Source organism: Psittacula echo (assembly GCF_963264785.1).
Source record: "Psittacula echo genome assembly, chromosome: 5".
Classification (NCBI taxonomy): domain Eukaryota; kingdom Metazoa; phylum Chordata; class Aves; order Psittaciformes; family Psittacidae; genus Psittacula; species Psittacula echo.
Window position 1 is genome coordinate 15924329 of NC_137739.1, and position 16105 is coordinate 15940433.

At 40.7% G+C, this 16105-nt stretch overlaps 1 protein-coding gene across 1 annotated transcript; it reads right to left on the minus strand.

The window, feature by feature from the left end:
• Positions 1 to 5587: 5587 nt before the first annotated feature.
• LITAF (lipopolysaccharide induced TNF factor) lies at positions 5588 to 13155 on the minus strand (the record flags this gene model as incomplete). Its single annotated transcript, XM_080618759.1, has 4 exons — positions 13021 to 13155; positions 6570 to 6752; positions 6016 to 6172; positions 5588 to 5696 (listed from the first exon to the last, which is right to left on the minus strand). The coding sequence occupies exons 2-4, from the start codon at positions 6745 to 6747 to the stop codon at positions 5588 to 5590; spliced, it is 444 nt and encodes a 147-aa protein (XP_080474885.1). The 5' UTR covers positions 6748 to 6752; positions 13021 to 13155.
• Between the last annotated feature and the right edge of the window lie 2950 nt (positions 13156 to 16105).

The following is a 16105-nucleotide window of genomic DNA, read 5'->3' on the forward strand; positions in this document are numbered from 1 at the left end:
CAGAAGACCAGCACTGGCAATAAATCTGAGGAAAGCATCCATCCATTTTAACAGATACTGTACTCAAGTTTGCAAAGTGAGATTAATCAAAACTTAATCAAAAATACCACCTAACACAACACAGTGAAGACATCTGTGGACACCTGTATTGCCCAGGAAATCTGAACTTTAATAGCAGCCTGTTCTGTAAAGGCCCCACCAGTTCTTGTAGGTGAAGAGACTGGATTGAGAGCAGCTCTGAGGAGGAGCTGGGGAGTGGTGGTTGACAAGAAGCTCCCCATGACCCGGCAGTGTGCGCTTGCAGTCCAGAAACCAGTGCGCTGGGCTGCACCCCCAGGCAGTGTGAGCAACAAGGTGAAGAAGAAGGTTCTTCCCCCTCTACTGCAGCTCTGGGGCAACAACACAGACAGGACATGAAGCTGCTGGAGCAAATCCAGAGGCCACAGAGATGCTCCAAGGGCTGGAGCAGCTCTGCTCTGGAGACAGGCTGAGGGTGCTGAGCTTTTCAGCCTGGGGAGGCTCAGAAGGCTCTGGGGAGACCTTAGAGCAGCTTCCAGTGCCTAAAAGGGGCTGACAAGAAACCTGGAGAGGGATAATTTACAAGGACATTAAGTGACAGACATGGAGGAATTTAAACTGACAGAAGGGAGACAGAGATGAGATCCTGGGAAGAAGTTCTTCCCTGAGAGGGTGGTGAGGCGTTTGCCCAGAGAAGCTGTGGCTGCCCCATCCCTGGTAGTGGTCAAGGCCAGGCTGGATGGGGCTTGGAGCAACCTGGTCTAGTGGAAGGTGTCCCTGCCTGTGGGAGGCGGTTGGAACTGGATGAGCTTTAAGGTCCCTTCAACACAAACCAGTCTGGGATTCTATGAATAAACTCACATCTAACAAAAGCAAAAGCAGGAGGAAAAGTCCCGTGGCATGGCCCCATTCTTGCTCCTCTATGCACAAGCCCTGCCATGGCCCAGGGGTAGAGGCACACCCGCTCCCACCTACCTGTCCTTACAACCACCTTGCATCTTCACAGGTTTTCCAAGCCCTGGACCCTGCAGCGAGGCCGAGAAAAGCCCACCACATGCTGATGCTGCCGCCACAGGGGTGGCCACAGGAGGCAGCGGGATACGGGCAGCGGGAGCCCTCACAGCTGGAACGCTTCCCAGGGCAGAGCTTCGGAAATAGTGCTCAAAATACGTAATAACGGCATGGGGGGGGGGGGGGGGGGATAAAAAATGCGCCCCCAAACCAAGCAGCTGAGACACATGCGTTTCCAGGACGTGTACTACGAGGACCTAAGGCGATGAAGGGACCCGCAGCGGCTCTGCGGCAGCCCCACACCACGCAACCTCCCCCAAGGACCGACCCGTACTGCGCCCTTCACCCGGTGCCTGTCGCTGCCCCCGGGGGAACAGGGGAAGCCGAGAAACCCGCGGAACGGCGGGAACAAGGAAGAACCGCATTACGGAGATGAGGAGGAGGGAGAGCGGACAGCCGGGACGAAGGACCGGGACCTGCCTGAGGCAGCAGCGCGTTTCGCGGCCCCGGCGGCCCCGAGCGCCCCCTGGCGTCGAATAGGGCAAAGCTCTGGGTGTGGAACGGTGAGGGCCCTCGGCGGGACACGTGGTTATCATCGCAGCGTCATGTGAACAGTGAGAGGGTGTTATGCGGCTGGCAGCGCAGGCGCTGGCTTTGCCTGCCTTCCTCCAGAGCTACTCAGGGTAGTGTGCCCAGAAAAAGGGCCTCAGAGACGTTCTGGAGCAAGAAGGGGAAATGACGTCAGGTCTTCCTCCCCACAAACACTTTTGTGAAAGCGTTACTGTCACCTTCAGGAGCAGCACGGGTTTAAAGCAGTGGCTGTCACACACAGCCTTAATTCAGTAATCCTCTAGTGTTCAATGAAGCTGCTTTCCCCCCCCCACTCCCTTTCTTTGTCACAAATTCACGACATGGTACATGAAAATAAAACAGCCAACCCCAAATGGGGTTTTGAAAACTCACCTTCTCACTCTTGGTTTATTCTGGACTTAGGCACAACTCTTATTAGCATCACCAAACCACACAGCCACCTGTGCAAACAGATGCTAGGTTTTCAGATACTCAAAAGCCCCAAGGTAATAATACTAATAACAAAAATCAAGTAAGTGGTAATAAGAAGCACTTCTTTAAACTCAGGAAGTTTCAGCACACACCTGGTTCGAAAACATAGAAAGACACTTGGAGAATTTATTTCTATATTGGAATCAGATCCAGCAGATCATACACATCACCTCACAAAAATACAGTAAAAGTAATCCTAAACATAATGAACTTGAGTCATGTTGCAGGACCTTTACAAAGAGAAAGGAACACAAAGCTTAGTTTGCTATAAAATACAATTCATATGAACAATAAAAAACAATTAAAAACAGAAGTCTAATAGAAATAACACTGTTAAAGTGTAACAGAAAGCAATGCCATCCTGCAAAGTGAATGAAGGTGGGATAAGGGAAGGCTTCACCCAACTTGGTCATGTGAGGCCAGAGGATTTCAGATGCCTCAAGTCCCTTCCTTATTTGTAGACATAACATGAGCACATGGAGTCAGCGTGCCACTTCATTTTCTATCAACAGGGGAAAAACTATTTGTTCACCACAACTTGCTTATTAACAAATGTGTTGCTTAATAAAAATATCAATGCACTAGAACAAAGTTGTTTGAGGTAAACAATCCTGCCCTTTTGTATTTTCTGCACCTCAAAGAAAAAAGTGCTTCAGACATTCAAAAAAGTAGGGCATTCTCATGTGAGTAACAGGGATTCTTTCAGACTGAATATGACGATATTTCAGATCTGTTTTCTCCCTACCAGTTACTGGTACATAGAAGCTTATCTATATCTATATGTGTGTTTAGTTGTAATGTAAGCAAAAAAGTTTTACCCAAAGGAGGTTTGGGGGGGGGGGGGGGGGGGGAGGTAGTGGTGGTGATAACAAGAAAAAAATAAATAAAGGGCCCAAATTGTAGGAAAACAGCTTTTCAAGTGTGGTTCTGTGTGTAAACAGTTGGTCTGCAGGCCAGAGACCACCATTTATCAGAGACCTGGCTCAGTGAGACTGAAAAATTTCACCCTGTAATTACATTTCTTGACTTAATTTTAACATTTCAGCCATTTGTGTGTTTGGAAACATTCCGAATGTTGCAATTTTCTGATTAGAAGCACTAGATATGAAGGACAAAACTTTTATTTTAAATATAGTGAGGTTTAAAAATAAAGAGCAACTTCAACTTAAACACAAAGCACTTTCACACAAAGCAAGTTATATCCTGCGTTTGTCCATCTAAAATAAGTTTAACAAAGCAAGTTACTTTGGCACATTCTATAGGTAATTCCATACACAAAAGAACTTTGTATTTAAGGAAATTTGAGTATAGAAGGGACAGCAGAAAGTTTTGCAGAATATTTAATGAGATGGAATAGCTGCCAGCATTACATGTCCTGTTCTCAATCTATATAAGGAATTTAAAGGGATGGAGTGGACTGTGTCCATAGAAGAAAACAAGTATTTTTTTGTCAGTATTCCTTCTGCATTCTGGTGTCACAACCTCAGACTTGCTGGCCGTCACTTTGTAGAGAAAAGGAGAGCTAAGGGAATAGCAATTTAAAGACTTACCAAGCAAATATACAGCAGGATTATCAAGACCAGACTGACATGAGTACTGAAAGAACTAAAAAATCCTCCCCACCATGCAAGTAAACATTAAGTTTAGAAGCACTGCATGCTTCATTACTTCTTCCTGTCTTGCTCTGATGATAAACTGACAAGAAGTACATTTTCGGTAAAATCCAGAGGGGTGGGAATACTGGTTTACAGCAGCACATGGTGTCTGCTTAAGTTAGAACTGTTACCTGTGTCATCAGAACAGAAAATTCAGTGGAGCATCACTCAGGCTATTAAAGAAAATGGAAAGCACTGCAGTGGTGCAGCAGCAGACAAACAAACAAAAAAACCCACAAGATAATTCAACATCATCACAGCAAAAGCTACAAAATTACCACCTTTTTATCTCCATCGCTCTTGTAAGTTAGTAGCTACTGATGGAAATTCCTGTGGTACAGGGCACCATATGATCAGAAACCTTTTTCAAATGCACAGGAGAGCTATTAAGCCACCTGCAAATGATCCACAAGCAACAGCACTTTACGACCTAAAAGTTGTATCTGTGGTCCACAAAACTCCTGAATTTCAAAAGTGAAGTGTTGAAAGACTTTTTCAAAAGTTAACTTCTACCAAATATTTATAGAAGGCACATTTGGCAAAAGCAGTATTTTTTTAATTTTTATTTTAGCTTTTACTTTTACAGAGATTAATACAGTGCATCACAGCCTTGTATAAACGCCCATCTTTTCTAGACAGATATCATTCAAGTGCATCAAGATTTTATTCAGACCAAGTCCGCTACTTATGACAGAGTAAAATACTTCAACCTTAAAAGCCTCATTCCCTTATTTTTTGTGATCGTCTTAAATAAGCACATCCAGCTTAAGCCTCTGAAAACAGAACTTCTTTCATGTAGAAAAATCACAGTACATGCCTAAATAATCAGAGAAACTCCTTAACAATCATGTTACCTTCTTAATGAAGAAACAGTAATTAACAAACAGATCAACAATTAAAACCCCAGGTCCTGAATCTATGTTTTTCAGGTGGAATTTAAGTCTTAAGATAAGGCTGAGGTTTGTTTATGCTTTATCAGTTGACTTGCGTAAATGTACAAGGAAGTCTTCCAAGGCTATAACTAAGGCTGTATGAGCACTTCCACTGGGGTGGAGCAGAGAGAACACTTGACAGATGCCTAGATCAGCAGTAAAAAAATCCCAACCAATCAAAAACCACTGAACAAGTACCTATTAACAATTCCTTTATGAACATCTTTACTGTAGAGTAGAGGTATGACTAGAATTGAAACTGGCAAGAAAATTCAGGTACTAGAATGAATCACCATTAATACATGATAACCTGGGTTGTCCATTTGGTAAAGTAGCCTCCAAAAAGGATGAAGCCTCTAGGTTTGGTTCTCTTTCAACTAAGAAAGTTTTAAAGCGAATTTCAGTGCTCATGAACAGATGCCAACAAATCACTTCTTTTGTCAAAGAGGGGCCCTTGTCCCAGAGGCAAGCAGCTCCCTGCCAGTTTGCAAACAGTGCTGTTACAAAAGCATCAGCACCAAGCACGAGACTATCTAGTTCTCCATAGATGTTCTCCTCCATGTCTGAGCTGACTATAAGCAAGCACACCAGTTTGCAGTGTAGCTGAAGTGAGATTAACTGAAGAACATCATGAACCTGTTCTGTGTAACGCAGAAAGGGAAAACATAATTGCCATCAACTGTTTCTGCACTGAGCGGCCCTTAAAGATTAAATATAGTTTTTACAGACTTAAGTCGGAATTCCCTCAAGCAAATTCTTACTCAAACAACCTAGCAATAAACATTACTTTTGATTGGTTTCCAGTGACAGGATGCGCAGAAACAACCAGAAGTCGCCAAGAAGCTTCAAAAAGGGCTTGTAGAGGTGCTAACCAACTTCATCAATCAATTATCAATGTTTAAACACTGCCTATAAACGTTTGTAAGACCCAAGAAGAGTACTGCAGTTTGGACAGCTATGATCCACATCTTTTAGGGCATCAGTGCAGAAGGGAATTAAGCAGCAGCCAGCTACACACCTGCAAAGCAAAAGAGAAACAAAATCAATCTCTTTTACCACATACATAGGAAGATAAAATTTATTTCCTGCAAAAGCCATCAGGAAAACTGGTGCCTTGAAGCTGTAGGAAGAATACACATGGTTATGGAATCCATCACTAGTGTTCTTGAGCTACTTTAAGGTCATATAGGACTTAATGCAGATGTAGGCTATTCAAACCTTCAGGGTCAGGTACAAGACAATGAGACTGCAACAAAGGTGAGAGCTTTGTCACTCCTTAGAGCTATAAAAGCACATGTAAGAAGAGAAAAATGAAGTGCAAATTGGAATCAACCTACCCCAACAGGAAGAGGCCACCACATGACAGCCAAGTCAAAGCTCCTGAGTCATATGAGAGACGTGTCACTATCAGGTGGTTGCAGGAAGGGCAGCACATCTGAACCGGGCGGTCACAAAATACTACTGGTTGCTGCACGTACACTGTCTGAACTGTAACTAAGCAGAAAAAAACACTATACTCAATGGGTAAATAAGGAAAAAAAGTTAATCAACTTCCTCTGAGCTAGAACCAGCTGTTAACTCAAGTATTTTGAGGCTTAGAGCAATGAAATGCACAGTCACAAGGAGAAATCACCATGGTATTTCCTAATGCAGAAACACACTGTCTTAAGAATAAAGCTGTATTAAAAAAACTGCAGAATGCCAAATGATGTTATTGATAATAGTGCACAGTGAAGGATTCACAAGAGCTTATTCATCTTATTCCTTTCAAAAATATGTCTGGAAGGAGGAGAACAACTCTGAACCACGATCTTTTGTGTTCTGCACAACACTTACTATACAGCCACTCAACATCTCGTTAACATGAAGTGCAGTACAGTTTGAGGCTTACTGGGGTTATGCGCTGGTGAAGGCTGTCCCACGTACGGGGAAGTGTTCATTCGTTTCCCATCTGGTTTCTGGCCATGTTCTGGGGTAGGATGTGGCTGAGGATAGTTCACATTGATTCCTGTCGTTTCCTCATAAGAAGGTGGTGCAGATGCGACAGGGATGCCACTCGGCGCAGACATTGTATCTAAAACATAAGAGAGAAAGTTATAACAGAAGCCATTATTTATTGAGGGCGAGTGACAAGTAATTAGGCTGTATTCAGGCAGAAAGCAAGAAGATGGCTAGATTAAAATGTACCTTCACTAACAAATGTGTTGACTGTTAATTCTTTCTGACAGTGTTAAATGTTAATTTTGATATTGTTGTTGCTTCCTTCCCTTTTCCTTTTCACAGAGTAGTTTTTACACTTTCTCCCCACAGCTACTTCTTCCTTTATTAATTAAAAATGCTACAGCGGGGATATCAGGGCATCTTCAGTGATATACTAAGCTATCTGGCAGTTTCTTCTAATTCTCCAAGAACAGTATTTCAGATCCCTCTTGTTCTACTTGAAAAAAATAAAATAAAATAAAATAATCAAGCAGTATGATAGGCCACATGGTAGTTGCTAACTAAGGTGAGCCTGGTTTGTGGTGAAGTTCAAATATTTAAGAGACTATTTCTGCTGTAATTTGAAGTAATAATAATAATAAAAAAAGTTATATTGAAGAAAAAAGAAACCCCATAGCACTAGTGTGAATGAATAAGAGAAATTGCAAATATGAGGGGTAAGAAGGAAAACAAAGCATGTTAAGAAATAAAAATACCCACAACAATATAACATTACTTTCAAAGCAACAAACTTTGTAAACAGCAGCTTACTGGATATATGCCATGTCTTGTGGTACAAGACATCAGGCATCCTAAACTCAACCATTCTCCCCACTGTTCCTATCACATCTTGGGACACCACTGCACTGCAGGGTTATAACAGGACCTAAACATACGCAACTTAGCTTTCTAAGTTGGTAGTCACATGCTTCAGTTATCTGCAAGGTTCACAGCCCACTTCCTTTTCTACCTCACAAGATAACGACACCTCCTCCCAGAGAGGAACCAAAGAGGAATGAGGTTGAGCAGACACAAGCTAATTCAAAGCTGAACATTAAAGATCAAAGTTCAGACCCAGTTAAACTCTCAAGGCCAACCAGTGAACAATCCTTCCCTCACAAGCTGCGCTGTTGATTTTTACAATCCAGGAAGTATGCTGTAACTTGGCTGCCCAATATGCAGGGTCCCTATAGAGAAGGATAAGTAAAAGAGTAGTGAAGACTCAAGAGAATAACGTTACCCATGAAGACCTTGCTGCTTTTCTGGCCCAGAAATAAGGGGGGAAGGGGATGAAATCTCAGCATAAAACCTGGCTAATCCTTAAAATTTTTAAATGGTCTTTAGGGACTTTAATTCCTGAGTAAATAGAAGATCACAGTTTCTTTCACACTGAAATCAATACACAGTCACAGAAAACAAACAACAATTCCTGTAGAACCAACTTAAACTGTTACACAATGACCTAGTACACAACAGTTTCCCCACAGAGTAGCCTGAATAATTCTTTAAAGCTAGAATGATCATCTTATCAGAGACAGTATTATTTCAAAGTAGAAAATACTCTTGTGAAACAATGCACCTACAACCACCTTCTCTCAGATTACCTCATTCCATTCTGTTTACATGTGAGGCTGATGTCCAGAATTCATTTGCTGTTTTCAGTATATTGTAATGCTTAAAAGAACCAATTTACCAAACAACTGATACAGTAAGATTCACCACAGAAATGAACATAGCTATTTTATGCACAGACCTGCAACTCCTCCACTGCGTACTCTAAAAAATGATCTCTCAACACCCTTTTAAGATATTTGTGTAACAGCCACCCTGAGGCCAAAGCATCCCAGACTTCTAAATTAACACATGGAGTCCCACTATTAAGTGAGCTACGAAAGAACTGCCCAATAAACCCCCTTTTTCTTTCTTTTCGAGTCTTAAAATCTGGCTTTTTGTAGTGTTTAAAATATACCTCTTTTCACTTATCACCCAATACATACATCCCATTCTTCATTCAGAAGAACTGATTTCTTTGGCAGATAGACTTCTGAGAAGGATCCATCAACTGAATATAAACTGACGGTGTCATGAAAGTGGCAAGCACCATGCAGGGGTGCATAAGCAAAACCAGTATCCACAGGGAGCTGAAAATGTTCTGCTGCTCTGGGAAAGCCCGCATGGGAGTACAGTATTTAAGAGACAAAAGGTGAACAGATTCCAAAGAAAAGCACCAAGAACAATCACAAAGGCTAGAAAAGGAAATCTGGGAGAAAAAAAAAAAAAAACAAAAAAAAAAAAAACAAACACAAAGAAACTGAGTTTCCTTAATTACAAAAAGCCAGAGAGAATAATGAAGATAGACAGGTAGCAATGAAAAACTTAAACTCCTGAGAGTAAACTTTATGAAAAACTGTAAGAGAAACTTTAATAAGCTTTTCTCAATGTCTATTAATAAGACTGTTTAAGCACTAGATGAATGGGCAAGAGAATTACGAAGCTTTCCCTCCTGAAAGTTTTAAGAACAGATACACATGACAAATTACAGATCATTCAGCATTAAGTGGATTAGAGAGCCGCTTCGTATCTCTTCCAGCTGTATTTTCCATTGTTTCAACGCTTGCTTTTGAAAATAAATGCAATGCCTTTTAATTTTAAAACATCTACTTTTACGTATGCTGTTTCAGAAGTGAGATGCTACATCTTCAGAAGAAGGCAACTGCTTGCAAACCAGCCCCCTACCCCTACAGCACATTGCCAGACAGGGTCTAGAACTAACTGAAAACCAGCTTCCTTTTCTTACAAAACAAACGCACACCCCTAAAAGCCAACTAACCAGCCAGCAAACCCCACAACCACACACAAACACAACCAACAACCAACAAACCCCACAACCACAAACAACCCACCCAATGCAAGTATACAAAGTTTCTCAGTATCAAATGTATTCAAGTTTCAGATAAGATACAGCAGTAAATTGATCTGGCAATAAGTATTAACTCAAGGACTAGATAGTAATGAGAACAAAGGTCAAAGGGACATTCTAGAAACCATTCTATTTTTCATTGCGTAAGACAGCCTGGGTTAGTAAGTAAACTGCATGTTGTAACTTCCCCATGCAATCTCTCAAGGCACTAATAGACTTTCTGTGGTTTCCATTAGTACTTTGCTCCTTGCAAATAGGTATAGAGCAACTTATAAAAATACTACCAATAGAGACATATCTGGGAAGATCAACTAACAAGTAAAACCTGTTTACAAGGAGAACAAAAGATTAATATTACAAACCAATCCCAGATCATATAAGAAGTGATACAGGATCTTAAGCACACATAGGGAAGACTTGAACTTTTAACATCTTAAACTGTATCCACCTACTTACAAAGCAGCAATTTATGAATTGAGAGATAGATAGGCACAAAAAACAAGCTGATAGCAGAAGGAGAAACTGATCCTACAAGTTTTGTCTTAAAGACAACTCTCAAAAGCTGCTCACAAGTAATCCAAAGGGAAGACTGTTTAGTGACAGATACCTGATGCAAGACAAGACAAAGGATAAGACAGGTGACGAGGAAGTCAAATATACTAAAAAGTTACCTGGATATAGCATATATAAAAACCATTAGGTACCATAAAAGCCATTGCAAACATTGTAAGACCAACAAGCACACTGGTTGCAAGACCAGGGCTTTAACACAAATATACAAGAAGTTTCCACTTAGATCTGGAAGTTTCAGAACTAAACATTATTAAGCAGATAACTGAGCAGTTCTAGATTCTGTTCCCAGATTCTCACTACTCTCTTGCTTCGGGTCTTTGGAAATGCATGTGGTAAAACAAAGACCCATAGCTTCAGCTACCCGTCCCACATCATTCTGCTCTTCAGAAGAAACCCTCTTGTATTCCAGGTGCACAATGAGGTGGACAGTGACTCACAGTGCCCATGCCCAGCTGCACCCTATCTCTGGGCAGTCACTAGACTCAATTCATGAAGCAACAAAAGCACTAGCTCCCTCCTCCAGATTTGTTTGTTCCTTTGCTCAAGAAAAAGAATCACAAGCACTTAAAGCTGCAAGCACTTCTCAGCTAAATCATTTCCTTCATCAGCACACATTGGAAAACATTGCCACAGGACAAAGCACCCTTCCAGTTCACTCCTTTCTGCAGAGGTCTATTGCTTTACATACAGAGGAAATCTGGCCTGGAGAGAAAAGGCTGGTAAAAGCCATAGCATTCACAGACCACTCTATTCAATTGAAACCAGGTTAGTTACTTATGCTAGCTGGAGGCACCAGGAAAATAAGCAACAAATCTTACTGACAGAACAATGCATGGATACCCTTCTCTCCAATGGGGAGTGCAGCACAGCTCTATGCCACTTCTACAACTATACTAAAGCCACATGAATTTTGGGGCATGGAAGCCTTCTGAAACTGTTGAATATTCAGTAAAACTCTGGGTGTGCAGCAGTTTTTGCATTTTCCAAGATTGTATTTCACTGAATTTAAACACTGCTCCCACTTTAATTCCTAAATTCTAACTCTATACAGTAATCTGAAACCAGAAGTAGGGTCTGCATTTGCTCCTCACCCGGAATTGCCAGTCTTAACATGGCAAAAGAAGCTCCAGCCTGTACCTGAAAACAACTATATACATACTATATCTGTAGAAAAGGCGCAGCACCTGACTAAACTTTCCTTTTATCTTGCTATTGGAAAAAATTAATTAAGTTACGGTAGAAATTGTAACATTAACAAACATGTAACATTAACAAACATGTAACATTAACAAACATGTAACATTAACAAACATGTAACATTAACAAACATGTAACATTAACAAACATGTAACATTAACAAACATGTAACATTAACAAACATGTAACATTAACAAACATGTAACATTAACAAACATGTAACATTAACAAACATGTAACATTAACAAACATGTAACATTAACAAACATGTAACATTAACAAACATGTAACATTAACAAACATGTAACATTAACAAACATGTAACATTAACAAACATGTAACATTAACAAACATGTAACATTAACAAACATGTAACATTAACAAACATGTAACATTAACAAACATGTAACATTAACAAACATGTAACATTAACAAACATGTAACATTAACAAACATGTAACATTAACAAACATGTAACATTAACAAACATGTAACATTAACAAACATGTAACATTAGTTATGGTAGAAATTCTAACATAACTTATCTGAAGAACTTACCATCCAAGCATTCATTATAAAAGCAAAATTCTTATCGCCTTCTATCATCATGGGCTTCAGGGTTTGTATCCGACTACACTCATCCGAGATAAAACTGACTTGAAACTAGCAGCATGCTCAGCAGCAGCTACAAACTCAGAAGAACTCAGCAGGGTTGAATCTCAGACAAGAAAACTGCCCAATAATGTTTGTGTAATTAATTAAAATATAGACTATGACCTGCATAGCTTTTTTAAATAGCTGCATAGCATTCCTCAGGACACCCTCTCACAACATGGGTTTGCAAAAAGCTGGGCAATTTCTTCAGAATGCTAACTGAAATATCAAACTGAAAAACCTACTATAAATGAGCAAGACTCTTACACTGACCTTCATCAAGATACATACAGGCATTACAGGGAAAATAAGAATGTACATTTATTGTAGTCCAGAAGCTACTCAGGTCTTACTTAATGTGCTCAAAACAACAGGCTGCCCTGTCATAACCTATACCTGCTACATCTGCCAGGTAAGACACATTCACATATTAACTTAATGCTACTGTCAGCTCTAGGAAGGGAGACATATTCAAGGTTCCCTTCCTCCCAGGGGGCAAATTTACTGTAAGAAGATTAGGGTGCCATGATCTGTGTCATGTTCCCAAGTACACAGACAGACAAAACTACAGGGCTGCAGTCATCTCCCTCCTTCCTCCTCACAGTCCACTCCTGATGCAGACCAGTTAGGGGCAGAGGCTGGCTCACATGCCTTTCAGGCATCTTCACGTTGTGATAACCTCAAATTGTCCTCTCTGCACCCAAAACCCAACACATGTTTATTACTATTTTCTCACCATAGGATGCATCCGCCATCTTACAAAAAAAATGATATTGCCCAGATGAGCATGTTAATATTATGCAGTTTAAAACTGCAGCCTTCTTCTGAAGACAGGATGCAAATGTGTATTCGTAGAACCACAGAACCAATCACAGAACCGTAGAACCACAGAACCGTTAGGGTTGGAAAGAACACAGAAAAATACCTTTTGCTCAAGGACAAATGGAAAAAAGGAAAAAGAAAAAAGAGGAGGAACAAGTCAAAAGTGGAAATGTAAGTCAAGTCATTCGTGCCTTACCCAACAATTACAAGTGAATCATTAGGCAATAATTTTTTTTAATCTCAGCTGGTTTCCTGATCTGCACAAGAGTCTAGGAGAAACGGATTCCACAGCAACACAGAGGTAGCAGCAACAGCACGTCAAGGATACCTGTGGAAAGATAATCTCTGCCCCTTATCAGGAGGCAAAAAGAAAGAGGTATGTACAGTCCCCTCACTAGCACATCATGTGAGGAGAAACTTATGCACAGATGGCTGGAGGAAACTACAGAGTCATCCCTCTCTCCCTTTCCAGCCAAATCTGAGCCTGGCACCTGCTTTTAGTGCAATAGTGGGTACTGCTCTTCCACAAATGGAAGAGCAAGTACACTTACTACCTTACAAAACATTTTTCCTTATCTGAATTCTTTGTTAGCCACTCAGGTACAGACCAAAAATACTCTGCTTGCTTGTAAATGGGCTCCCCTTGAGCTAAATAATTACATCCCTATTCCCTGAAATTCTTCCAAAACAACCTTTAGTATAAAGAAAATATATATTTTAGCTTAAATCAGAATGTATGTCTGTTATGAGACATTTTTATAAAATATAAGCATAGTTAGCTATATGAAAATTTGAACTAGGAACATTTTCATTGTTTGGCATGGATTTCCAACCTAGTTTTGATCAAAATAAATTTATAGCCTAAAACAGTGCAATAGAAAATGTCCTAAATAAATCTTAGATTATCTTTACCAAAAGAAAGATCCCACTTGCAACTTCAGCTGCCTGTCACCACTACAGAGAAAGTTTTAATCAGTTCCTTAGTCACCCCAGCCACACAATAGCATAAACACGAGTTCATGTTACAAGAGAAGATGGAAACAACATTCATGCAGAGGAATGTAAGCAGATCATGAAACCAGACCCAACATCTCCGATCATCTGGTTTTATTTTCATAGAGCATCATTCGAAACCCCAGAATCAATACATACATCAATACATCAATCAAATCTCAGCATGAAAAGGACATTTCCATTACACATATTTATTAAGAGAACTTAGAAAAATAAGTACACAGTTAATTTTTATCTTTCACTATAAGGAAGGAATGTTGTTGAATGTCAGTTTATCTGAACACATTACATTAAATTGACTTCTAGAGATTTGTTACTGAGATGTACAATATGCTAGCAAAGGTGCCAGGCAAGACAAGAACAAGAAAAAGTAAGCCTGCATCTTGCTACTCAAATGATGAACAATGCAGCAATATCATCAAGAAGGCAAACTTTTTAGAAGATCATAAGGAGAGATTATTTTCTTAAGGTTTCTTAGCAGCTTTCATTTTCTCAGGAGTTTTATTGAATGGTATGTATCTTGGATGAAAAGAAACAAGACGTATATAAGTTCAATCATTCACATTTGGGTACAAGACAGCAGATATCAAGCAGGGATATACTAGCTTCTAACCAGGACAAAGACACAGTGCTGGGCACCACCTGTTTGGAGCACAGCAGAGGAGTTGCCAGGAGAAACGGGGCTGGAAGAAGGCTGCAAAACTGTGTGGCAGGTGAGGGGCTCCAGCGGAGCAAGGAAGCAGGCACCGAGAACAAAACCCAAAGATGTGCATGGCTTCCAGGAGCACAAGAGCCAAGCCACTGTCTCCCTGCCATTGCCATCCAGCCCTGAAAACCTGAAGCTTGTCTAAAATTCCTGCCAGATTCTTGACCTCTGCTGCTCTATTCCCAGCCCAACCATTTTCTGGCTATAACATCATTCACATGTCTCCATTGCCCAAGCTTATTCCAAGCACCTCTGCCTCTCAATTTGAAAGACATTACCTAAGCAGCCTCAAAGCACAGAGTCCAGCACAGTCTCTCTGGGTGGGGAGAGAAATATGGGGAAACAAAAGTCTCAGGGACCAAGAAAACTTTAAAATAGTCTGACTTACCTGGATTGCAGCACGTTCGTTTCACATGGCAGAAAGTTGCTGGCTATAGACTGTAGGATCTGGTCTTTTCAGTCCAGGAAAACACACACTGGAAATAGCAGCAGAATCGGTAACCAACACACAAGAACAAACAACAGATTTGTTGGAAGGAAACAGAAGCTACAACTGGACAGTTTTTACTAGAAGCAAACAAAAGGAACAATAAACAAGCCAGATTATAATGCAGAATTTCCCCACTGGGACCATAGCTGCTGTTAATAATTCCATAAGAAAACCACAAGTAGGAGACACACTTTGGAATAGAAAGCGGTAACAGATTCAAAGTCAAAGAGCCTTGAACAACCTCATCTAAGTAGGTCTTAAGCAGGTGGCTGATCTAAATGACCTCCAGAAATACCCCATTCAACCTAAATTCTCTATTAGTAACCCAGAAAACAGAAGTTACTGTACTAGAAAAAGACACCAAAAGTTCAGTTTCGGTTTTACTCATATACCAAATACCAAGTTATGAAAAAAACATTGCAAAAGATATCAGTCATGCTCCCAATTTGGTTCAGGTCAGAAGCACTAATTCATCCCAAGTACAGACACCACTGGCAGCAGCAATAGGAACTGCATGGCTATTAAATACTCTTGCCCTAAGTACTGTTGTACCCATAGTGGAATACAGGATTGGGATCAGTGTATTGATATCAAAGGAAAGCTGGGTTTTACCAGTGGACCTGACTTCACAAGACAACGTTAATATGTCTATTTGAGACCACAGGAATTTCAGACCATTTCAAGACAAGTTTGATTTTCTCATTTTTTGTGAGATGCTCTAGAAATCCTACATGGCTCAAAACTTGACAATAAGTTTTAGCCTTAACTCATAACCAGTTTCTCTTGTGTCTACATCATCCTTTAAGCAATTCTATACCCTAATGTTTATCTCATATGCTGCTACTACCATAATTCATCAACTTGAGTTGTCAACCACTGCCTCCTGCCTGGTGAACCTCTGCTGGTCTTACAAACATCCATGTTGGTCCTCATCACTCATATCTGGATCTGTCCATGTCAACACTGCTGCCCTCCAGGGTTTCCCGTCTTTTCATTTCAATGCCGTCCCTAGGAATAATGAACTTCCACCATGCACGGGCTGAGCCAGTACAGGGATCAGTTATGCAGCCA